The sequence below is a fragment of the Alternaria ethzedia genome (genome assembly GCF_023757985.1).
Source record: "Alternaria ethzedia strain BMP 0044 chromosome Unknown scaffold_19, whole genome shotgun sequence".
Classification (NCBI taxonomy): Eukaryota; Fungi; Ascomycota; class Dothideomycetes; order Pleosporales; family Pleosporaceae; genus Alternaria; species Alternaria ethzedia.
In genome coordinates, this window is record NW_026056212.1 from 141,700 (window position 1) to 166,634 (window position 24,935).

At 54.2% G+C, this 24,935-nt stretch overlaps 6 protein-coding genes and 1 non-coding gene across 7 annotated transcripts; 5 read left to right on the forward strand and 2 right to left on the reverse strand.

The window, feature by feature from the left end:
* Nucleotides 1–716: 716 nt before the first annotated feature.
* On the forward strand, nucleotides 717–2,869 carry J4E87_007153 (uncharacterized protein; the record flags this gene model as incomplete). The annotated part of the gene is made up of 2 exons (XM_049378750.1): nucleotides 717–881; nucleotides 938–2,869. The coding sequence occupies 2 exons, from the start codon at nucleotides 717–719 to the stop codon at nucleotides 2,867–2,869; spliced, it is 2,097 nt and encodes a 698-aa protein (XP_049231412.1).
* A 226-nt stretch (nucleotides 2,870–3,095) lies between these two features.
* J4E87_007154 lies at nucleotides 3,096–3,226 on the forward strand. The gene has a single exon. It is a non-coding gene; the product is annotated as a tRNA-Thr (tRNA).
* A 311-nt stretch (nucleotides 3,227–3,537) lies between these two features.
* On the reverse strand, nucleotides 3,538–8,228 carry J4E87_007155 (uncharacterized protein; the record flags this gene model as incomplete). The annotated part of the gene is made up of 5 exons (XM_049378751.1): nucleotides 3,538–4,134; nucleotides 4,197–4,735; nucleotides 5,378–5,438; nucleotides 5,488–6,777; nucleotides 6,822–8,228. 5 exons carry the CDS (start codon nucleotides 8,226–8,228, stop codon nucleotides 3,538–3,540), a joined length of 3,894 nt encoding a protein of 1,297 aa, XP_049231413.1.
* A 766-nt stretch (nucleotides 8,229–8,994) lies between these two features.
* Nucleotides 8,995–10,181, forward strand: J4E87_007156 (uncharacterized protein; the record flags this gene model as incomplete). Its single annotated transcript, XM_049378752.1, has 7 exons — nucleotides 8,995–8,997; nucleotides 9,051–9,150; nucleotides 9,269–9,308; nucleotides 9,359–9,437; nucleotides 9,482–9,893; nucleotides 9,949–10,028; nucleotides 10,092–10,181. The coding sequence occupies 7 exons, from the start codon at nucleotides 8,995–8,997 to the stop codon at nucleotides 10,179–10,181; spliced, it is 804 nt and encodes a 267-aa protein (XP_049231414.1).
* A 719-nt stretch (nucleotides 10,182–10,900) lies between these two features.
* J4E87_007157 (uncharacterized protein) lies at nucleotides 10,901–17,926 on the forward strand (the record flags this gene model as incomplete). Its single annotated transcript, XM_049378753.1, has 5 exons — nucleotides 10,901–11,045; nucleotides 11,094–12,577; nucleotides 13,149–16,087; nucleotides 16,184–17,190; nucleotides 17,250–17,926. The coding sequence occupies 5 exons, from the start codon at nucleotides 10,901–10,903 to the stop codon at nucleotides 17,924–17,926; spliced, it is 6,252 nt and encodes a 2,083-aa protein (XP_049231415.1).
* A 1,294-nt stretch (nucleotides 17,927–19,220) lies between these two features.
* J4E87_007158 (uncharacterized protein) lies at nucleotides 19,221–19,919 on the forward strand (the record flags this gene model as incomplete). The annotated part of the gene is made up of 2 exons (XM_049378754.1): nucleotides 19,221–19,368; nucleotides 19,447–19,919. The coding sequence occupies 2 exons, from the start codon at nucleotides 19,221–19,223 to the stop codon at nucleotides 19,917–19,919; spliced, it is 621 nt and encodes a 206-aa protein (XP_049231416.1).
* Nucleotides 19,920–22,277: 2,358 nt separating this feature from the next.
* J4E87_007159 (uncharacterized protein) lies at nucleotides 22,278–24,681 on the reverse strand (the record flags this gene model as incomplete). The annotated part of the gene is made up of 4 exons (XM_049378755.1): nucleotides 22,278–22,309; nucleotides 22,434–24,148; nucleotides 24,209–24,508; nucleotides 24,566–24,681. 4 exons carry the CDS (start codon nucleotides 24,679–24,681, stop codon nucleotides 22,278–22,280), a joined length of 2,163 nt encoding a protein of 720 aa, XP_049231417.1.
* Between the last annotated feature and the right edge of the window lie 254 nt (nucleotides 24,682–24,935).

Below are 24,935 nucleotides of genomic sequence, written 5' to 3' on the forward strand. Positions count from 1 at the left end.
TATACGCATCCCCACGGGGACCCCAGACGCTGATCTTGTCTCTCTTCGGGCTAGGTCTCGTAGCTACGGCCGAAGAAACCGGCAGCCAAGGATGGATGCCTTTAGCCTCGTGACGAGGGTAGGATCCTTCGGTTTTCTCCGATGGTACTTTCGGGCGAAGTTCAATGGCCTGCCTTGCTATAAGTACAGTATGATTCATGATGCTCATGATACTTGGCAAGAAGACAGGCATTGCTAACTGTTAAACCCGTTCTATATTCATCATGCCGATGCTTGAGCACGTCCCCAACGGCTATCAAGCTGCTCCCGCGGCGGCATCGTCTAATACGAGCGTTGAGTTGCAGTCAAACTCGGGCTTTATTTTCACATTCGACGCCTTACGACCTGGACTTTTCCGAACAACTTTCACGTCGCCCAAGCATCTTTTGCCGCCACACCGAGCCACACCAGTACCGAGCAAGACCCTGGACGACACGACTGCGGCCCAGGTATCATCAAGCACCACCTCAAAAGCGTTCGCCGTCGATGGAGTCACTGCCAATGTGGATTGGGAAGGCGGTGTACCCATAGTATCACTTACGCTTCCTGGCCAAAAGACACCCATTCATACCGATCTGCCCAATCGCTCCTATGTTGCTGATGGGCCTGGGGTTTCGCACTACACACGCTACAATAATGGGACCCTTCACCTTGGACTTGGCGAGAAGCCAGCACCCATGGATTTATCAAATCGTCACTTCGTTCTCTCCGCCACCGACTCTTTCGGCTACGATGTTTATCGCACAGACCCGCTCTATAAGCACATTCCTCTCCTGATCAATTGCACGCCAGATGGCTGTGTTGGTGTCTTCTCAACGTCACATGCCCGTGGCTTCTACTCTGTAAGAAATACCGCTGTACACCTGCATCTGAGACACATACTGACCTCTTTTACCAGGTCGGCTCTGAGATGGATGGGATGTGGGGACGCTTCAAAGTCTATCGTCAAGACTATGGGGGTCTCGAGGAGTATCTCTTGGTCGGAAAGACACTACCGGATATTGTGCGCATCTACGCTGACCTCGTTGGCTATCCGCTTCTGGTGCCGCGGTGGGCATTCGGTTACCTGGCTGGTGGTATGAAGTACTCCATGACGGACGACCCACCTGCTAGTCAGAGCATGATGGAGTTTGCTGCCAAGCTTAAAGAACACGACATTCCCTGCTCCGGCATGCAAATGTCATCTGGCTATACGGTCGCAGAGACAGAACCCAAGACGCGCAACGTGTTTACGTGGAATAAGCATCGGTTTCCTGATCCGAAAGGCTGGATCAATGCTTATCACAAGGAAGGCATTCGGCTCATTGCAAACGTGAAGCCGTATGTATTGGGCAGTCATCCCGAGTATCAAAAGCTCAAAGACGCTGGCGCATTCTTTACGGACTCTTTGACACTCGCATCGGCTGAAGCGAGACTGTGGAGCGCGGGTGGAGGTGAGAGTGGAGTCGGTGGCCATATCGACTTCACTTCCAAGGCCGGGTACCAGTGGTGGTACGACGGCATCCGCGAGCTGAAGCGTGTCGGTATTGACTGCATTTGGAACGACAACAACGAATACACTGTCCCACACGATGGCTGGCAGTGCGCACTGGATGAGCCAGCAGTTACCCAAGAGCCCAAGAGCGACCACTATGGCAACAGCATCGGATTCTGGGGTCGTGCCCTCAACACCGAACTGATGGGGAGATCTTCGCACGATGCGGCCTTGGAGATGGAACCTGCGCAACGCCCTTTCATCTTGACCCGAAGCGCCACAGCAGGAACGCTTCGATACTGTGCAAGTGCCTGGAGCGGAGACAATGTCACCTCTTGGCCCGGCATGAAAGGCGCCAACGCTCTGTCCCTCACCGCGGGCGTGTGTCTAATGCAATGCTACGGCCACGACATAGGCGGTTTCGAAGGCCCACAGCCCAGTCCCGAGCTTCTCGTCCGCTGGTGCCAGCAAGGCATCTACAGTCCGCGCTTCGCCATCAATTGCTTCAAAACGGGCAAGGACAACCGCGTCGGCGATGTTATCGAGCCTTGGATGTATCCCGAGGTGACTAGCATAATCCGCGACACGATCAAGCGCCGCTACGAACTCATCCCCTATCTCTACTCGCTAGCGCTGCATTCGCACATGACTGCCACGCCACCGCAGCGTTGGACTGGATGGGGATATGAGAGTGATCCGGAGATTTGGACCAACAAGATACTTACCGATGGCGAAACACAGTACTGGCTTGGTGATGCACTACTGGTCGGTGGTGTCTTCACTCCTGGTGCCAAGACTGCTAGCATATACCTTCCCAAGGACGCTTCAGACCCTGATGCCGCATTTCTGGACCTGAACAACGACCCACAAACGTATTGCAGCGCGGGACAGTGGGTTGATGTTGCATCGCACTGGCAGTCCAGCGTTCCTGTTTTGGCGAAAGTTGGAAGCGCGATACCTGTTGGACGGGCGGAACAAGTCCTCTCTGTAGGCGAAACAAACAACCCGGCGAACCTGCCCCTGGACGACTACCGGGGGGTAGAGATCTTCCCTCCAAAGGCTTCTTCCAACGGTAAAGTCTACACGTCTACTTGGTACGAAGACGACGGTGTTTCGCCGCCGCCAGCCAGGATCTCCGTCTTTACAGTATCCTTCGAGTCAACGGCCACGCAGGTACTGGTGCGATATGAGGAGAAATTGCAAGATGGCTTTGTCCCGCATTGGAAGGACCTGGAGGTTGTCCTGCCGAGGGGCGATGAGAGAAGCGTTGTCTTCAATGGCGCAGATGCGGAGAAGACGGGGGCTGACAAGTTGGGGAGAGGGAGGTGGAAGGGTAGTGTTGGAGGGAGGAAATAAGCGTTGATTGCAGCTAGCACAAATTGAGCTGCGGATATTTCATATGTACCCGCTTGTGCCGCTCTGTGATTAGACCCTGATGGTTCTGCCCCGCTAGACACGACACCGCATTTTGGCGGCCGATCACGGCGAATGCAAGGACCGGTGTATAGATGTAGGTTATAGATGCCATCCACGAATTAGATAATAAAACGTTGATTTGAAGCGTTTGCCATCCAACTAGCAAGCCTTCCTAGCTCAGTGGTAGAGCGCGTCACTAGTAATGACGAGGTCGTCAGTGAGTAACACCCCCATTCGAAGCACGCAGGAGACGACCGACGCTGACGTGCCGTGAAGGTTCAATTCTGGCGGAAGGCAACTACAGCAGCAGGCAGACGCCATTCCTTTTTGCTGGTGTCGTACTGGGGTTCTGTTGTGAAGAATGTCCTTTTTTGCGGCATTGTGGTGGTGGAGGGGCAAAGTGGGGCTTATGCATCTTCATCCTTCTATTGCTTATGCGACAACATCAAAAGCAGGATATTGAACAATTACAAACGACGGGAACAGTCTTCTCCGACCCCTAGCTGCAACGGCGTCTCTCACAGCAGGCATGCGACAGTGTCCCCAACGTCCAGTCATGGCACGACCCGTTGTCTCCTTTCCACCACCATGGACGTTTCTAATTCCCTCTACGATGCCTTCACCAAAACGTTCCCATCTCTGATTCCAAGACGGTGAACTCTAACAAACTCACGCTCTGCTTCGTCTCCCCTACGCTTACCAATAACAACAGTACCAGAACCCGTCGTCGGCTTCTCAGCACCAGGTTCCTTCTGCTCGTCAAGCCACGGATACCACGCGCTGACAAAATTAACATCCCCCACCGACGGCGCCGTATTAACCTGAATCGCCCACGTAGACCCAAAGCGCGCAGCAACAAGCGGACAAACACTGATATCGTTCTTTTCCCAGCAATTAGAGTCCGCGGCATACGCATTCGAAGGATAAATCATGATGGAGCCGAGGTCAAAGGGGCCCTCGTCCATGATGGGAGCGTAGATGCTGTTGAAAGCGGCGTTCTTGATGTACTGGGCACCAGCTTCGAAGTTGAATTCGTTCGCAAAGCCTTGCTCGGTGCAGAGGCGTTCTGCGGCGTCTTGGTGGCCGGCGACGCTGGCGGCGATGAGGGCGTCTTTGTAGCCTACTAGTTTGTCGCAACGGAAAAGGATGTTTTCGTCGCGGTCAAACCGGCAGTGCTCGTGAGCCATGCCGAGGACGTGGCCGATCTGGCCATCGTGTCAGCGGACTTGGAGACGAGGTGTGTTCGGCCGGCAACATGGAGACTTACTTCGTGGGCTACCCGATGTGGCTCGGTGCTTTTCGAGCCCATGACCATGTAATGACGGCCAGCGGTGGTTTTGCGATGATCATACCCAATGCTAGCGTATGGCGCTTCTTCTTCTGCCCCAAGGTGTATTGCAAGAGCGTCCGCGCTTACTTTTGGGTTCCACGTCCCAGGCTCTTTCTTGTCCTTGTAGTCATCGAGGTAGCAGGTCGGATACGTTCTCTCATTTTTATCCTCGTTGCCGTCATGAATCTCCATCCACCCGAGGCAATGGCCGTTCGCAGCACTGGCTGGTGTCTTGATCGCGTCGGCCCATATCTTGAACCCTTTCTGGAGTGGACAATCAAGTTCCGCTTTGGCCTTGGCGGTCGCAAAGCAATATCGAAGGAGACGAATCCGGCCCTTCTTGGGGATGCTGATGGGAGGCCAGGGTTGCGCGATACCAAATTTGAAGTGATTCATGTTACCCTCCTGGGGGCCGATAGAGCCTGGATCGAGGGCGGCAGTTTCGGATCCGGTTCGACAGTACCGATTCGTGGAGGCTAGTACTAATGTAAGAACCCCTAAGAACAGGAGAAATAACAAGGCCATACGCATTGCAACGATTCCTGGTAGACAGGCAGATGAGATCGGTTTTATATGTAGCGGTAATGGTCGTAATTGTCAGGCTGATCCTTATGTACATTTCACTCGACTATGGATATGATTCAGCGTAGACGCTAGGGTCACGACTCCACCAGAAGTGAAACTGCAGCTGCGTAGAAAACCATTTCAGGCCATGATGTCAGGTAGAAAGTTGACGCGATCGCGTGCGCACACATCAGGGACCGTGCGAACGGCTGCACTACCACATCGACCTCAAATTGTAGAGTGCGTGAAATGTTGTAGAACAAGTAGTCGGGCATCTCAAGCTATGTTGATAAAAGAAACACCGGGTGCAATGATGAAGGCTGTGAACCAATTCTGTGAGCATTTTGAGTGAATGATTCCATGTATGCTCTACGCTTGCCATGTGATACCGCGTCATCTACGAAGACATGCCATGTAACGCCAGTCTAAATGCAGTATATGCTTGTGAAAACGAACTGAAAGTGAAGGAAAAGATCGCTGAATGATAATGAGGGTATGACGCTATGCAAGAAACAAAGAAGGGAAATGTAATGCCGCTAGGACTTAGATCTCACGTCCTTTCTTTTCCTGATGCTCCAATTCTTTGACGTACTTGACGAAAGTCTTCTTGTGAACCTACTTGCAGTTAGTATTGCTCAATCTCAACTTCTGACGTGATACGTACCAGACCAGCGTACTTGCCATCTCTGAGCACGCATATATATCGTAGTCCGAGCTTTACAAAGCATTCGTATACCAAGTCCATCGGTGAGTGAACATCCAATGCAACAGGTGCTGGGTCAATATATGGAGTGAAATCACTTGGATCATAGGCTTCTTGCTCTTCTTCGTCTTGGGGCTCACGCCCTGCAGCCCAATCAACTCGCGGTGACATGAGGCAAAGCGTGTTCTCTTCGTTCTCCAGCTTATCGAGCGCAAACTCTAGATCTGGTGCAGGAATGAGGCCAACAAGAACGCCGTTTTTTATGATGGACAGGCCGCCGTCCAGTTCACCTATCATTTGCAGTCCACGTTGCTTTGCACGCAGCTCGACTGCAGGAATGAGCGCGTCTTCTGAAATGTCGATGATATGATCCTGTCTCTTCCCAGTAGTGATGTCGCCAAGCTCGGATGTGAAGATGGGTCGAACTTTGTTATCGAGGAATGGGTACGAGTTCATGTCTGTGAGCAAGTCGTAGATACTGAGCGGTTCAATAGCATCCGCCACCCATTTTGCGACCAGGATGCCGAGAGAGAAAGGGAGTACGTGATCCAGACTACCCGTGAGCTCGAACAAGATGACGGCCAGTGTGATACTGAGACGAGTGACGCCGGTCATTGTTGCTCCAGCAGCCACTAGCGCGTACACTCCAGGAACGACGCATGAACCTGGCGGACCGTCAGGTGAGCACTCTCCGAAGACGCCCAGATGATTGAAGCGTAGAGCAGCAAGTTGAACAGTGTGGCCGATGAAGCGCCCGGCGAGACCGCCTACGACCATGGAAGGTACATAGATACCGGCTGGGACCTTGATACCAAAGGTGACGACAGTCAGAAGAGCTTTGATGACAAATGCGAAGAACAAGGTTTTGAGTACGCTCGGAATATGCTCTAGAGTCGGACAAAGACCGTCGCCGGTGTCTGTGTACGTGTCGCACGGACTTGCCAGTTCGAATAAGAGTTCAGTGACGGGAAGTTTGGTGTATCGGTTCCAGAAACTGATCAAACCAGTCACAAGCGCAACCAGGAAGACCTCAAGGAGCGGATGCTTCTTGATAACGGGTATGCGACGGAATGTTCGTGCCCAGATGCGAGATGCTTTGATGAACAATGCGCCGAGAACACCGCCCACAGCGCCAGTGAAGACAAAGGTCGCCAGTTCAAAAAACTTCCAGTCTAGATGATAACGAACCTCGAAAAGCACGATCTTCTTGGTGCCGTATGGATCCAGGAATTTAAGAGATAACGCAGCCGCCTATAAGCGATTAGCAAGGTCGAGAGGAGGGACTAGCGACTTACGATGCAGCAAAAGAAGGTTCTGAAGAGCGTCTTGGACGGAAAGTAGTAGCTCACTTCCTCCAAACTGAAGAGCACTCCGCCAATCGGAGCGCCGAAAGCTACGGCAACACCACTAGCGGCACTAGCGCTGAGAATCTCCCTGCGTTTGCCGTCGTTGTTGCTATACTTTGAGAATATACGACACGCAATGTTTCCTATGCAAGTCGCAATGTGCACGTATGGGCCCTCCTTACCGAGACTGAGGCCCGATGCAACACTGAGGATCAGAGCTAGCGTCTTGACGAGCAGTGTGCGTACACCCAGGTAACCGTGGAGAACGAAACCACTGAGGATGACCTTGACTTCGGCTACACCACTGCCAGCAGCGGAGTAGTAGACCATGGGTGGCCGTGCCTGGACTTCCTGGAACCTTGACTCTGGGCTGATGCTGCGCTTGCGGTCTTCTTCCTCTGCCTGATCAGAGTATCTCCGGACTTCTGCGCCGAGGTTTTCGTCGAGTGTGGACAGAGAGATGGCTGAAGGGATGACTGTTTTTGTGGTGAGCGTGAGCAGACACGAGGCCATGGAGAGCAAGATGACGGAGAGGACGAAAAAGCCATATTGGGTCTGGACGACGTCCAGCCTGTCATTGCGGACCGCCTCGGACCACTTGAGCCAGTTGTCGCATATCGAGGCACCTTGGCAGCACGCCTTGCGGCTCTTGTTCCAGCCGGTAGTGCAATAGCCCTGCTTCAGATCGAACAGCGTGGTCTCGGTGGTGTTGACGAAGTAGGCGCACACGGCAGTGAGCACGCCGATTAGAGCTACCAGGATCCAGCCCTGCGCACCGTCGAACCACGCGGCTAGGCGGCCCCTGATGTCCTTTCGGCTCCGCAGGGCCTTGACGCGATAGGCGTCAGCGATGTTGTCGTGGACCCAGTCGGTTGACGTGAACTGATCGTACCACACGCGGTTGTCCTGGAAGAAGGAGGCCTTTGCGGAGTGCATGCTCTGCTCGAGGCCCGCCCCCCGCTCGCCCAGGGCATTGACGAGGCGCTGGCTGAAGGTGTGGCCGCCGGTGAGGGAGCCCCGGCGGCTCCGCATGCGCGAGCTGGTGGGCAGCTGGCTGTTGTTGCGCGTCATGCCCGGGCGAGGGGTGCCCGGCGTGGTGGTGGGCAGGCTCTTGTAGGACCTGGCACCCCGCAGATGGGGCACTCCTAGCAGGGCGGTCCGCTCGTTGACGCTGCCCGTCGACCTCGTGAGGTCCGTGTCCGAGGCACGCATCGGGCGCTGGGCGCTGAAGGTGAGCGTGGGCGACGTGGGCGTGGTGCTGCTGAAGGTGTCGTCGCGCTCGCGCTGTTCGGCGGCGTAGTCATCGTCGGCGTCGTAGTCGTCGACGCTGTGGTACGACTGCATCGACTTGGGCATGGCGAGGGCGGTGGGTAGGGAGGCAGCAGCTACAATCGGGGCAGGGGCGGTCTATTAGTGTCGAGGGCAGCCAGAGACATGTCGCCGAGCAGAGGCCGCTATCATGGTCATCCGGAAAACGATGGCGGTGTCACGATGGATATGTTATGGCTGGGCACCATGGCTGCTCCCCACTATGCCGCGGATCCCTCCAGGATGCGTTGTTGTCCTGTGTCCGGGGCGAGATAGGCTCCGCCGCGGGTCCGCCAGCTGTTTCAGAACGGCTTGCGTGTGCAGAGCGGCCAGGCGAACAAAGCAGCAGAAGCAGCAGCTCGAGCAACTCCAGCAGGCAGCGGTGCGCAGCCCTCGGAGGCTGACCTCAGGTGTCTCACCATCGCAAATGGCGGTAGGCGCGTCCCATGTGATTATTGGGGTGCACCCGTGGACGCGATGGTGACGGAATGCAGGGCAAACGGAAGGTGCTAACCCTACACGGAGAAGGCGCGATGCCGTAGCCGCCAATCGCAGCCCCCAGCCCCACCACTACACACTGACGTGCGTCTCGCGGTCGGGAGAATTGGGGGGTAGAGGCTGCCAATCTGTCGTTTCTTATCCGCCCGTGCATCCATCTGCTGCTGAGCCGCTGATCTGAAGATACAGAGGACACAACTCGGGAAAGCCGGTTTCGGAACACCGGGATTTCGCCGAGCGAGATATCCAAGGTACTAGCAGACATTCCGGAAGGTCTGACGACGATCGTGCCTACACCTCTCTAAAAGCATTCAAGATGGTGAGTCCTGCTGGACATTGAGTGCCATTGGGACTACGTGCTGATGACTGTAGCCTGCTCTCTATGAACAGTTTTTCCTCTTCGGAGACAGCATAACCCAAGACTCCTTCTCCCAGGAGCGAGGCTTTGCCTTCTCTGCAGCCCTTCAAGCTGGTCAGTCCAAATATCATCATGTCTCCCGATCACTATCCCATGCAAAACATCTCTTCGTGAAGCTTCCGCGGCGGCCATTGGCTCGGGCGACTGTGAATGGCACTAATGATTCCAGCAGCATACATCAGGCGACTTGATGTAGTCAACCGCGGCTTCAGGTTATGACGTCCTACCTTTACGACCGCACCGACAGCTAACACCATGACAGTGGGTACAACACCCGCCAAGCTCTCCAGATACTGCCCGCCATCGTGCCCCCGCCGGACCAGGCTAAGATTCGGTTCATGGTAAGACTTGTCCATGCTAGATGCAGCCCTGACTGACCATACAGACCATCTTCTTCGGCGCCAACGACTCATCGTTACCAGATGCGCCAAACAAGCAGCATATTCCTCTTGATGAGTTCATCAAGAACCTAAAGGACATCCTGTTCCACCCGCAGATCAAAGCCCACGACCCTCGTATCATCCTAGTGGCTCCTCCCCCAATCAACGAGCATCTGTGGTGGCCAAGAGACCAGTCGAACGGATATGCTAGCGTGACGCGCCTGGCGGGTGCGACCAAAACATATGCCGATGCAGTCGTTCAACTTGGCGCCGAGCTTGACTTGCCTGTCGTAAATCTCTGGAGAGCCTTCATGGCGAAGACGGGCTTCAGCGCAGATGTTTGGAAGCTGGGCGATGATCTACCGGGTTCTTTAGACGTCTCGCAGAATGACAACTTGGTGGAGCTCATGTACGATGGTAAGAGTGTCGCAAAACCTTCCTGTTTTCTCGCCATGCTAACTGCACGTTTCAGGGCTTCACTTGAACCCAGCAGGATACGAGGTCTTCTACCAGGAGTTGATCAAGGTCATCGCAGAGCAGTGGCCGGATCAGGTAAGTTCTGACTGTATGAATGCATATGAGGCAGATACTGACTTCGTGCCTCCACTTTTGCAGTCGCCTGAGAAGCTGCCTATGGTACTGCCGCCGTGGAACGATCAGGAAGCGTGGAAACAGTGGGAGAGTGCTCAGTCTTCTTCGATTTAGCGCAAAAGTGGTAGACATGGTGGATGTGGGCAAGCTTGATTTCAGCTGCGCGATCAAGCGGGGCTCTGGGGAAGTCGTGTCCAATCGGGCGAGGGTGCATAACTCCGGCAGCTTGTGGTTAGCAGCGTCACTCGACGAACCTCAGCTCAGCATCGCGTCAACAGGACGCAAGAATACACCAGCAGTCAGATTTTCCTGTTCCTATTTCCTTTCCTGTTCAAACTTTTCTGGGACACTGTACATTATCTCGCTCCCTCTAGCGCCGTCTCGGGAACCGCCTGATCTTCGGCAAAGACCGCTGTTGCGACCATCGTACCTTCTGCTCCAAAAGTCCAACTAATCACACCGCCCAACACCCAACGCCTGCTGTCTGAGATAGTAGCACGGCCGATATCTCTTCACAGATCTTGCCTTTACCTCCAAATTGCCCACCGAGCACCTTGATAGTCGGCTTCAAACGCACTCATTTCGATTCCTCACAACCGACGACCCAGACCCTCGCACACCGCAAACGCCTACTCTACTAAACAAGAGAGACTGCCACAAAAGAACTGGGCTACTGGGCAGCGGTCGCTCGGTGGTGAAGGTAGGGGAGTCCCCACGGGAAGGCGGGTGTCTCTTTGTTGAGCACGTCACCAAGGGATGAGAGAGTCACGGGCATGGATCCTCAGAGCGTAGCCTTCCAGCCGCGCGACGATTTCTGGCGTTTTCAAAGCGAAATGCTACGTGTGCAGGAGCACCAAGCCGAACTCGCCGATCGCGTCGCCCGCCTGGAGCGCAAGCAGGAAGACGACTCGCGTCTGAAGAACGTCTGGGGGACTTCATCGCCCTTTCCTTCGGTGCTGGGGGGAACACCCCAACAGGGTAAGACGCTTCACCTGAATTTGTGCATCTTTAGCTGAAAACTGTTAGTTCCCCTGCAGCAGCCAACCGCCGAACACTTCACGAACTTCGACGACCAGTCCAGCAATCTCATCGGCAATCTCCAACTTGACGCCGACGAGGAACCCCGCCGTGTAGGGGCCACATCTCGCGCGAACAGCGTCCGCTTCGATGAGACTGCCAATCACGGTCACTGGGCGCATGCATCGAGATCGTCGCTGGATTTGATACCCCGCACTGGTAGCAGCATGGGCGGGCATGTCATGAGCGAGCGCAGCTACTCCCACAAGTCAGACGGAAGGCAAAGTTCTGCCGGCCAGTCGGTGCATTCTATGGCTTCGGGTCGCGCCAACAGTCTCACTAGCTTTGGTCCGACAACGCCTCAAGACGTCCCAGGGCTGGCTCCTGGCTTGTTCATTCTCGGCTCCGTTCCTGCCATAATACGTTGCTGGCTCAACACCAACTTCAAACACGACACGTTGCTGTATGCAGCAGTCTGTTCAGGTTCATACACATCCTATCTGGACTGGTGCACAATTGAACACCTGGGCTTTCAGGATCGGGTCATTCTGGACGAGGACCGGGTTCGCAAGATCAAGCTGTCTGTCTACCTTCCAGAGGCTGTGCCTGTTTCAGCATCTTCACGATCCGACAGCCCGGCGCCGCAGCTTCCTTCGATAGGCGTAGATTTCACCGTCATCGAGGAGCACGACGCTGAGGTGAATCCAAAAGCCATTCAGATTTTCCTTGGTAGCGACATGCTTCGAGCACATAATGCCGACCTCCTTCTTTCATGCAACCAACTGACTCTGTATGATGATGACCGTAACAAGCTTCAGGTACCACTCGTCCGTCCTGAAGATGATCGCGCGTTCAAGTGCTTGCACGCTAGCGGTGCCTCTACGACGGATCCGAACCGCGCTACTTCGACTCTGGCTTCAGCGCATGCGCATCACACAACTCAGATGTCTAGCACTTCACCGACCCGTGAGAGGTATTCGTCCGTGGAGAAATCGAATGGCACAGGCCCAGTGACCAACTCTGAGGATGGCGGGTCAAGTGGCCGGAGGAGTCTCGAACAGCGTCCACAACCAGGCCTCTCAGCGTCAAGTCGCTCTGACAAGGATGCTCAGGAGCCGGGCTCTGTAATTGGAGCTCCACAATCAGGAGCACCGCAAGCCATCTGGAGCAACTGGCGCCGTGACCAAGCGGAGAAGACAAACACGGGCTCTCTGGATTGGGCCAACGTGGGTAAAACCGCCAGCTCAGATCCCAGCTACCAGCGACGTGATACAGGCATCAAAGTATTGAAACCTTCTAAATCCACGCGTACTCTGTCGACGTCAAACTCATCGCCTGTGACCGGGCAGTCACGCTTCTTTGATGATGGAAAGCGCAGAGGCGAGAGCGAAGCAAGCAACCCTGCGGCGGCTCCTCCGGTGAAGAGGAGTGTGTCTGGGGACAAAGCAAGGGAAAACATGCCTGGCCTGTCGAAGCCTCGATCTGCGAATCCAGTAGGCGGTGCCTCTGCTTTCGCATGGCTGAACAGTGGCGGGTCAAAATGAAACGCGATGCGGCGCTTGTATCATACGTAACACCAAACGCCGGACAGAATACAGACTGTTGACATGGCGTCATGAATTCTACACATGCATGTGCTGTGGTTTCCCATGGTGTTGTCTAGGCGATTGTGACATGCGCCAAACACAAACAGATGGTGTTCTGGCAGCTTCGGACACGCGACAGGGGGGAGCATTCACCGCGTCGCCAAGCTCGCTTACCAAGGTAGTGTCCGCAAGGCTGAGCGGTCGGACAGCGATAGTGACGACGGCCCATGTCACGGCGCTGCTCTGATTTTTGCGGACATTGCGCTGTTACCCCTCGTTTGTTCACCGCCGTGCTACTGTGTTTGTGAAGAACAGGCGCCATTGCCCAGGTACTGCGGCCCGCTGCATAGTCCTTGTCCGCCTTTTGCTTGCGCTTTCACCCTCGCTCGTCCGCCCTCTGCACCGTCTGCCCTGAAGCTCTTCGCGGGCTTCACGGTAGGCAATCAGCTTCAAAACGGCCTCCACTAATAACAAGAAGCGGAAGATCGTGGTCCCCGCACGAGACTCGTCCAACGGCGACGGCACGCATTCACCGAATGTGGGCAGCGTCGGTGTAGGGTCCCCTCGCTCCTCCCCGCAACCCTCAGCATCGCCGCCACGCTATCTGCCACCGCACCTGCACGACGAAGTCTTGGTCGACACGCCCGACCCAGGCACCCTCTCGGCGCGCGACAGCTACACCGGGGCCAGCTCCCCCAGCGAAGCCTACGCCAACCTCACCCTCGACAGCCGCGAGGGCTCCGTCACCGACCTGGACCGCACACGCACCACCGAAGCACATCCCCAAAGGCCCCCTCCACGCGCATCCTCTCCCGCTAAGCGCCTCCACTCCGACATGGACGACAAGCCCGACGCACACGGCACGCGCACCAGCGACGCGCCGTCGGCCGCCCGCGCCAGCAAGCCCCTGCCTACCAGCACACCACAGCGCAGTGCACGCGCAAATTCCGTAGAGATGGCTGACGCGCCCGCCGGCAGCAGCCTCGACGGCGACGGCGACGATGACGCCACTGAGCAGCAGGGGCTCCCAGACATCGACGTGCAGGTGACTCGCGTCATGGGCATGATGTCGGGCGAGGCCCTTGTAGAAGGGCAGGAGGGCTACATTATTTCCGAACAGTGGCTAGAGCGCGTGTGGGCAAGGACGTCGGAGAACAGAGGCAGGCCCAACGACTTCAGCAGGAACGCGACCTTGGGTCCCGTGGGCCCTGTCGACAACTCGCACCTCGTCGACCCAGAACTAGCGCACGAGAACTTGGTCGACCAGCATGGCGATGACTTCGTCGCGCTCAGCAAGGAGACAACCATGGGCCAAGACTTCGAGATTGTGCCCCGCAAAGCGTGGGATCTGGTCCTCAGCTGGTACGGGCTTGAGAAGTCGAGTCCCGTCATACGCCGCTACGCCCACAACACGGTACCGGGCCAAGTCAGCGAGGATATTTCTTACGAGCTGCACCCTCCCATCTTTACCATTCAGAAAGTGCGGAAAACTCCCAACGCCGCTGACAGCACGAAACCAGCCGCAAGGTTCGTCGCGAGCCGCTACGAGAGCTTTGTAGCCTTTGTCGATGCTGCCAAGAAAGCCGCAGGCGTTGACCCCAACAACAAAGTTCGCATTTGGCGCATTCTCACGCCCGCCCCTACAGACCAGCCACAAGCAGCACAGCCATCCGGCATATTAACACCTGACGCGTCTCCCCAGAACGGATCTCCTGTTACGCCTGCACCCACCCAACGGCCTACACTCGTGATGGCGGCCGACAGTTTCAGTGCTCTTGCCTTTGGATCAGAGCGTGAGCTGGTCACAGGCAAGGACGAGACGGCCAATGAGACGTTCAACGCGTCTCTGACGCTGGCTGACGCTGGTCTGACCCAGGACCAGATCGTTGTACTTGAGGAGCACGACGACAAGGGTGAATACATTGCCGATACCACCAAAACAGCTTCCAAGAACAAGGCTGGTGCCCTCGCTGGCAAGGGCCTGCAGAGCAACCCCAACAGTGGTAGGAGCACTCCAACGGGAGGCCCCATGACGCGCGGAAGAAAGCAGAATGGCAAAGTTCGTGGCCACGTGGGACTTACGAACCTTGGCAACACCTGTTACATGAATTCCGCTCTCCAATGTCTACGGAGTGTCGAAGAGTTGAGCATGTACTTTCTGAATAACAAATGGAAAGACGAGGTCAACATCGACAACCCCATAGGCTTCAAAGGTGTAATTGCCAAGTCGTACGCTGGTCTTTTGAGCTCCATCTATGGCTTCGACAACAGCTCATCTGTCTCGCCCAAAGACTTCAAACTCAAGCTTGGTAGGGCGAATCCCATGTTTTCTGGTTATGGCCAACAGGACTCTCAAGAATTCGTCAGCTGGCTAGTCGATGCGCTCCACGAAGATCTGAACCGTATACACAAAAAGCCGTACCGAGAGAACCCTGATTCCGATGACAATACCTTCCGGGACCCTGAGGCAGTCAAGCAGCTCGGCGAGGTCTATCGGGAGAACCACCGAGCTCGAAACGATTCTGTAGCCATGGACCTGTTTAGTGGTTTTTACAAGAACACCATGGTTTGTCCGGATTGCGAGAAGGTCAGCATCACGTTCGACCCATACAGCCAGCTTACACTGCAACTGCCGGTAGAGCAGTCTTGGTCCCATACCGTCACATACGTGCCATTGTACGGGAAGCCTTGTCGAATCGAGCTTGACTTTGACAAAAATGCCACTATCAAAGCCTTGAAGGAGTTCGTCGGCAAGCGCTGCGGCGGCGTTCCAGCCAACCGTATCATGGCGTCCGAGGTGTATAGTCACAAATACTATCGACACTTGGACGATGCATCGTCGATAGCGGAGTCGAATATTGGAGCACGGGACGAAATATATTTCTATGAGTTAGAAATGGCTCCAAGTAATTGGCCTGCACCTAAGAAGAAGGGCGCCAAGTACCGGATGACGCTTTCGCAATCTTCCGACGAGGAGATTCCGGAGACCGTTTCACCACTCCACGATCGCGTCATCTTTCCATTGTTCCACCGCATCCCAAGCACATCCTCGTATAGAGCCACGGGGCAGTCTATGGCGCTCTGGCCAAGCTTCATTGTTCTCACTCGGGAGGAAGCCAAGGATTACGACACAATCCTGAGGAAGGTTCTGTCTAGAGTCGCTGGGATGACTAGTCGCAAGATTCTTAGTGAGCTCAGCGGGCCAGAACAATCCCGCCCTGGGTCTGATGTTGTACTGACAACAGAAGAAGATGCGTCGCCAAACGATCCACAAGTCAATGACGGTTCTGTTGAGGGCGAGGACATTGTGGAGGTGACGATGACGGATGCAAAGGATACGCGTTTCGCTCAAGTTGATGAGGCTAACCAGGTTCCGGAAGTCCTTCGGCCAGGTAGCTACATTCATCCGGAGTTCAGGTACGTACAAGCTAGTTCCACGCCAAGCTTGTGACGCAAGGTCGCAGCTCCGGGACCGACCTTGGATTCGCGCAGCAAAATACTGACTTAGAACAGGGCACTTTTCGAGATGAAGCACACAAGAAAGAGCTCAGAGATTGTTACTACAGGTTGGAGTACCGTCGATTATTCGAAGCCACTTGAGCCTATCACCAAACGAGTCAGGATACCACCAGCTCGAGAAGAGTCTGTACAATCGTCCGCTGCTGGAAGCGAAACTACGTCTAGCGACGAAGACGAGGACGTGTCACAGTCCACGATTGTCGACGCCGACGCAGCGATTGATGCCGCCAACGTCAGCAGCGACGAGGAAATGCAATCAGTCGAGCCGGCAGCACAAGAGTTTGCCCGTTCGGGCCGTCAGAACAAGAAGAAGAGCAAGAAAGCGCGGAAGCATGAGCGCAAAATGGAGCGAAAGCACAAAAACAACAAGAACTTCAAGAGTAAGAAAGCAGGCAAAGTGCCAGACCAGCCGAACTACCCTGACGAACCTGACGACGAGTCGGATGAGAGATTGCTCCGAATGGGCGAGGCCCTTGTCCTTGATTGGAATGCCGAGGCCTATGATGCTCTATTTGGCGCCTCTACGACGGACGATGACAGAGGTGCGGACGTCATGAAGAACATAGAGGTTCTCGATGACACAGAGCTTCGCGAAAAGAAAGAGAGGCGCGCAGCTCGTCGCAAAACCGGCATCAATCTTGATGAATGTTTTGTCGAATCTTCTAAGAGTGAGGTTCTTTCCGAAGACAACGCATGGTATTGCAGCCGTTGCAAGGAGAGGCGCAGGGCGACAAAGACACTCGAAATCTGGACAGTTCCTGACATCTTGATTATCCATCTGAAGCGCTTTAGCGGGGCGAGAAACCTGAGAGACAAGATCGAAGATCTGGTTGACTTCCCTGTAGAGGGACTAGATCTGTCCGGCAAAGTCGGTTTCCCTGAAGGCAAGGATCTCACCTATGATCTCTTCGCAGTCGACAATCACTACGGTGGGCTTGGAGGCGGTCATTACACGGCCACTGCTCAAAACTTCTTCGACAAGCAGTGGTACGACTACAATGGTAAGCTTTACCGACCGCATATCCTTTACACACAGTCACATTGATGCTAACTTCACTAGACTCCATAGTGTCTCGGTGTGAATCCGGCCGCAAGGCCGTATCGAGAAACGCCTACCTTTTGTTCTACCGCCGCCGTTCCCCCGTCCCTTTAGGCCCTCCCTCTCTTCAGCAAATTGTAACCGGCGACAACAGCAACCCCGACTCTGATGAAGATGCAGACGACCAACAACTTCGCTCTCGGTCACCGGCGGGAAACGGCTTGCGCCTCGACGATTCGTCCCGCAATGGGTCGTCGAGCGCTGGCGCAGTCGCAGCGGGAGCCGTAGCCCTGCGCGGGGGTGGTTATCCGCACTCAGCAGCCGCGAACCGTCCAAAGAACGGAGTCGCAGCCGGGAGCCAGAGTGACGATGATGAGCTACCATCCTATGGCGACGATGAGGGCTACGCTGACGACGGTGCTTACACGTCCACTCCTTGGGAAATGGACGCTGATCAACCAGCTTGGAGCTTCAGCGGCCTTGGCAGTGCGAACATGGATCGCCGTAACGACTCGGATGATGACGGTGCCGCGTCTGATACCGGAGCGATGGGTTCCGTAGGTGATGGAGAGATGAGCGAAAGGATGCAAGACTTTGATGACGATGGCGGTGTCAAGAATGGCTGGGGTGGTGTCGGCACACCCGTCGCACAGCAAGATGATGAAGTTGCCGAGATCAGGCTCGTCGGCGAAGACTGAGCAGACGAAAATCCTACAATACGCAGGAGGATTCGTGTTCCCCTGAATGGCAAATCATTGCATCTTTCGTTTGAGTGTATAGGTCGCGATCGTGGGCTTGGGAGACGAAAAGGCTCTCGTTAGATTAGATGGATATGACTGATGAACAAAAGGAGGATAGCATGGAAGGGTTGTACATGACGAACGGGACGGGATATCAAAGGTGGGTGAGGGTAATTATCCTCAGGGCGTTTTGCAAACATAGCATTCGTAGGCGCATCCGTAGGCGTATCAATGAAGATCTTGCATCATTCACCATACTATACAGTATCTTGAGATTGAGTCTCCCACGCCGCGCGCTACTCAGTCCGAATAACACCAGCCACGCCATCATCGCATGAACCGCACAGACCCATCCATCACCTCGCGTAGAGCAAGAGCGGAGACAGGGATGCCGGATATCAGGAAGCACTAATGGAGTTGCGCGCAGCCAATGAGCAATTGACTCCAGGGGTTTCTACCACCGGTGTTTGAGGCTTGTAGGTTTGCCAGCCTTGACATTGACGTTCTGGTTCTGCCATGACGCTGTTTCTCCTTTTCCTTCACAGCCTAGCGAACGTGGCGGGCATGGTACAAGGTCCGCGGAGTAGGTATAAACGGTGTATACGGCGCTATAGCGCATGATGGCGTGCGGCATACCGGCTACAAGCGTGATGGTACGCAACGGTTTTCTTCTTGAACGGGGCGGTTGATAAACGATGTGAAACGCAGAATCGGAGGCACGTACCTGCCCCCACAGCAGTTTATCACGCGCTGTACGGAAGGCAATCGCGTCACATCCTCCAGAAGCCCCATTACCAGTCGCAACACCAGTATCCTCGCATAATTACCAACACAGAAAGCCCATGGCGTCCCTGAAAAGATCGGGGTTCTCTGGCGCAGGAACAAAAGCGGGTAGAAGCGATATACAGCAAGGATGTATATTATCAATAGATCCAGGTCCGCCTATGACGATCACTCCTGGCCGCATCGAGACAACACTCCGAACCGCATACCCGGAACCTGTACCAATGTAGGAAATGACGATGACGAGCATTTCCTCATGCGAAACTAGGCGTTGAGATTTCTTGTCATGCTGTAAACCAGTTTGTACTCGGGGAGGGTACTACAGGTAATACCACAGGGGCGTATAAGAGGTATCGTGTTCTCGTTGTAATTGACCAGTCTCTACTACGATTCACTCGCTCAGTTTCGTTCCTGTGTATACTTTACCTCGTTCACTATCTTCATAGTCGTCGTAACCACCAACACCAAAATGCGTTTCTCCCACCTCGCCGTCTTCGCCCTAAGCGGCCTATCGCTCGCGAGCCCCGTCGTCCAGCAAAAGCGCCAGGAAAGCAGCAGCGTAGAATCCCTCCTCACCGACCTCTTCGCCACGGTGCAAGTCTACACCGGAGCCATCAGTACGCCACCTCCCCTTTTGAGCCACCAGCCAAAATAAATCACCCATCACCTGCCTTATACTAACAAATGCATCTTAGATGCTACCCTCGCGCCCCTCTCCACATCCTCATCTCTCCTGGAAAAGACGGCCGCAATCCCCAAAGTAGGCGAGCAACTCAACAAGATCACCGCCGCCATCACGGCTTCGACAACGCAAATCCGCGATCTCGCTCCTGCGAACGCTACGCAACCCATGGTGCCAGCCGAAGACAACCAGAAGCGGTCTACCTCTACCGATCTCGTCGACGTCCCTCAACCCAAGGAGAAGCGTCAGTTGATCGCCGCTGGTGCCCTTCTTGCGCTCATCATTGTTGAGATCTTTGCTACGATTACCGCCGCGGTGGCGATCTTGGGTCTCGCTGGGCTTTTGGTGTTTATCAACCCGTTGACGAGCGCGTTGAGTCTTTTGATCCTCGCGGTTCAGTTGGTGCTTAATGTTGTGCTTGTGGGTGTTATTGCGTTGTTGAACAGTGTGCTTGGTGCGTTGGCGCTTGGGCTTAGTGGGTTGTAAGGGATCAGTTTGGTTGTAGTGGTCGGCGGTGTATTTTTAGAGATATAATTGGATTTGTTATGACATTGTCATTCCTGTCTACCTTGGTGTCAGCCCAGTGATGTTTCGGCGTCTTCGAGTGTGAACCTAGAATGTGGTTGACTGATCGCCATCCTGTCGATCCGTTTGTTCGCCGCACTGAGCGCGATAAGCTTGCTGTGACGATTGCACAGAGATCGCTAAGTAGCAGTGATAATTTTAAAAAGAGTCTCCTCATGTGAGTATCGCTATAGTTTGACGTTTAGTGTCATGGTCCGGGTGCGTAGACGTTTTGACGAAGCGTAGTTGGCAGCACGGAAGCTGTTGAGATGTACGTGACTTGTCTCCGTTTATTCTAGATGCATGAAAAGATACTGGTAGACGTCTTACATACCCTTTGTGCTCCTTTGTTGATTGCTCCTTTGTTAATGATTGCTCCTTTGTTAATGAATGATCATTGTGTGGCAGTCGTGGTTGACTCAAGCGAGCCAAGCCTTCCCATTCACAGTTCAGGAAGTCACAGTCACGTCAGCTCCTCACCACTCACAACGACTCATATGAGCGGCAAGCGTCGTTTCTTTATTCTTCAACGGCCGTACAGTCACACCCCATGACTCACATCATGCACCGCTGGAGCAACCCTTCCAGCAACCCATACCTCGCTATACAGGTAACCAACCTCGCGCGATAGTGCACCTCTTAGTTCGCAATGTCGGCATATCTCTTCGCACTACCTAACGAGTTGTTGCTCGATATCACGGACCATCTGCCTCGTCTACCTCGGGACCGACGCGCGGAACTCGTCTCGCTGGCAATGGTGTGTAAGCGCTTTTGTAAGTGGATGCTAGAATGACATCCAGCTTGCCTTCTCACTGACACCTTATAGATGACATCGTAGTAGACGTTCTCCATAAAGATGTGTGCGTCGACATAGCTAAAGTACACAAACTCGTCTCTTTGTATGCCGCCCAACCCAAGCTCGCGCAACTAGTCAGGAGCATTGACCTTTTCTGGGACGCCGACACCCACGACGAGCGCGCTTCCGAGAGCAAAGCTCGAGGGAAGGAACGGGGTATTTATAAGCCTATCATGAGGTCGTCCGGCATTACAAGGCGCCTCCAGCGGATGCTAAAGTATGACTTGCGTCGAAAGAACGTGCAGGCAGACATGGCTCTTCTCCTACTACAGCTCCCCAACATACAGCGCTTATTACTAGGAGAGTTGTCGCATGGTGATATCCGCTTCCTCGATCCAGTGTTCTTCAAAATCTCGGCCTCCACCGCAAATGTAGCTTCTTCAGACGCCCACCGCTGTCGGCCCTATCTGAAAGAGGTTATCAAAAAGCGACTCAAAACGCGGTTGAACAAGCTAGAGATCCCTTTCGGCGGGCTATGGGACTCTGTAAACGGGCATCAGACTTTCGATTTGAGCGAATACGCTCACCTCACACACGTGACCACATGCGTCGATGAACTGATGACGCCTAAATGGAAGGCATGGGGATCCGAGCCTGACTACGAACTTGGCGTATTGCCGAAGACATTAACCCATCTTACGCTCGGAGGTACATGCTGGGACTTTGACCGTCTCCTGACTCATCTCGTCGCACAAAAAGCCACTGGAGTATTGCCGAGGTTGCGCAGCCTCATCGTATACACCCATCACATGGGGCAAGAGGGCATGGGAGCTGACCACGCAAAGTCTCCCCACCGTGCGCGATTGGATCACACCGCTACGCATTTCCAGGCATTCCAAGATGTCGGAATAACAGTAACACTAAGACACACCGGTCCAAATCATATGCGTTACTTCTGTCGGCTGAACATGATTGACACCGGTTATCGGTCTCGTCATGTGCTCAGGCGGCTAGAACCTCTAGAGATGCGAGGATACTTCGAGCATTGGCGGCATCGAGCGACTGATATGGAGGTAAGACGACTAGCGCATGAACGTATGCTGGAGCAAGAGGAGCAGCCAGAGGCATGTGAGCCGAGTACACACGGAGATAAGAACTCTTGTACCGATGTCGGCGAATATAGTGAGGCTGAATGGGATGAACTCGCAAACCTGGCCCTCAATGACTGAATAGATGATCTTGACATCCTCCAAAATGTTCCTTGGTTCGTTTCTCAGCACAGAAGCGCCTCTTACAGCCGATGATATCACAATCTCCAGTGTGCACATGTTCAGCATCGTGTCTTTCCAATTCCCTTTTCGTGAGCAGCCTGTTGTCATTGCAAGTCATGCATTTGTGTATCAGCACTGCTGCCACAGCTTTCTGGGCGTCGCCTGGCCTCGGTGGTGCGCAGGGATCGCGCCATCGAATCTGGGTTGTAGAGGCTACAAAGAAGTCATCGAGCCATTGCGGAGACCTGGGTGGTGACGATGTATGATTCGAAGTTGCCCCGCGGTTGGAGTTGAATTGGAATGGAGCATGGGGCTGAAGGTCCGTTGCCGCGGTCGCAGTCGCGGTCGCAGTCCCCGTGATTGTGGTACTAGACGCCGGAGAAGCCGCAGCAACATCGACCGTGCCGCATTGCATCCGGTCCTCTGGAGACACATCGTCATCTCGTGCAAGCATCATACTTGGTAGTGGTTGTGGGTCCAGCAGCGCAATGACGAGTTTCTGGTCGAAGCTGTACCTGGGTAGATCGACGCCATCTCGCATAGAAACGATCCAGACGATTTCATCCTTCTCTTTCGAGCTTAGCATCTTCGTCTTTGCGACTCTGGTCATTGTATTCAAGAAGTACTCGCTGATAACAGTGAAATAGGCTCTTTGAAAGATGCTCTGAACATGTTCTGGTACCATGTTACGCATGTTGAGCATGAACTCGCCCATTTGACGCGTGCACGCCATGACTTGATCATAAGTCTGCGTCTGTGAGATGGGGAAAAGGCCTGCAGCCCATGTGTGGGAGGCATCATTGACGCGCCTTACATGTCTGCCTGAGATCTTAGCGACCAACACTGACATGACCTCGGTACGAAGCGGCTCTTCGAAAGATTCCGCCGCTCGGACGTATGGCTGAACACTGTCCGCATCTTCGCATTCTGGGTCGGCGCCGCCATTGACAAGCATTCGGAGACGCGGAACGATATCAACAGCTGGGCAATCCGCAATGCACTTCCCCAAAGGACTGAGGGCGCCATGAGCTGTGCTGTTCGGATCGACGCCCTTCCCAAGAAGCACTTCAACATCGCGTAGCGTGTCGGTGGGATGTCGTTTTGCGTCTGGACAGCAGCCGAGAACCTCAGATAGGAGCGAGGTACCGTCGTTCGTCGGCGTAGGTACAAAGGTGTCAATGAGCCACCGCGCAAAAGTTGGAGTCGAATGCCACAGCGCTTGATGCTCAAACTTGTCCCGACACAGAGACTTGCAAGGATAACCTCCCAAAAACGGAGGGAAGCTAGCACCCTTGCAAACAAACAGCCGGAGACATTCAAGCTCGTCTGAAGAAAGCTCGGCAGCCCAATAAGGGCGATTCTGCAATGCCATGATGAACATGCCAAAGTTTGACTGGGCAACAAGTTCTGGAGGCTTGCGGTGAACATTTGCCCCAGCACTAAGAAGCATTTCCAAAAGCGTGTGGCAGTTCTTGCGTGCCGCAGGGTCTGTGTAGATCTTCATTCGGTGTAATAGGCATAGTTGCAATGCTGTGTGAACACCAGGCTTCTCAGGCGATGGACCAGCATCTTCGACGCTGGCACCTCGGTTGAGAAGGATGCGCACGATTTCAGGGACATTCCAGAAGACTGCTTGACGTAGAGGAGTCCAGCTTGAACCTGGAAGTCCATTGACCTCTGAACGACCAGGTTGGAGCAGTGCTTGAACAGTGTAAGTGCGTCCGTTTTTGATGGCATTATGTAAGGCCAAGTCTGTTCCAAGTGGATGTTTGGAACCTTTTGCGCCGTAAGCAAGTAAGACCCAGATGATCGGTCCGCAAGGCATACCGCACGCAATATCGAATACGGTCTGATTTGGATGCTGCAAGATAACCATCTCGCTCAGAGCAGGGTGGCCAACGAATCGTGCGCCTGCTTCATCGAAAGGCAGACCAATGAAATGGTTGATGTGATCGACATTGTCGACAATAAGCTTCTCCAACTTTTCCAAATCGCCGTCTAGGACTGCACCGACCATGTCTAGTACTATGTCGGAGGCTTGCCTAGAATCTTGCGACGATGTCTCTTCGAAGGATGGCCGGAGACTACGATATGGTCAATACACACTGAGCGCACGAATCTGGGATGATCAGAGACCTACATACTCTTGTGGCTGGTTCAATAGACCCAGAAAAATTGGCTCTGCGACCGTCCCGGCTTCATCGGCGATAAGAGTGGGTAGACTAGCTACAACCTGCCAACCACCCGTCTTTGTACAATGCTCTCTGGAAGTCGAGTCGATTGAAATGGGTTCAGCGAAATCGCTTGACTCGTTGTCGTTCCCAGCGTTGCCATCGGAACTCTGCTCGCTGGGAAGCCTCGCTTTGTGACGCGACTTCGTGGCTTTTCGCGGTTTGTGCCTCATGATACCCCACTCTTTCAACCTCATCCGATATGCTCGTGTCCTGTAACACTCGTCAGCTATCAACAGACGATAGATCATTATCTTTGCAAATACTCACGAAGCTCGGAATTTGTGTTTGCGTTCCATGAGCTCCTTGACCTCTTCCAGAGGCTTCTTCTGGATGAAAGAAAGCTCCTTGATCTCATCCTGCACCAACTCCCAGTCTTTCGTCATCCTTATATACTGCGGCCTGCAGGCCTGGTATTGCACCTTCGGTGGGCAATAGACACTGGTCAAGCACAGCAGGAGTGCGAAGGTGCGGCCTCAAGACCGTGCGCCGGTAGCTAGCCAGGATAGAGGGAAGAGCCTATGAGACTCTAGTATCGACGCTAGATGCGGTACTAGGACCGGTGCCAGAGAAGTCATTGTGCGATCCTGGAGACATGTCGTGGTTATAACAACACGCACGAGGGGACGCGGTGTGCAAA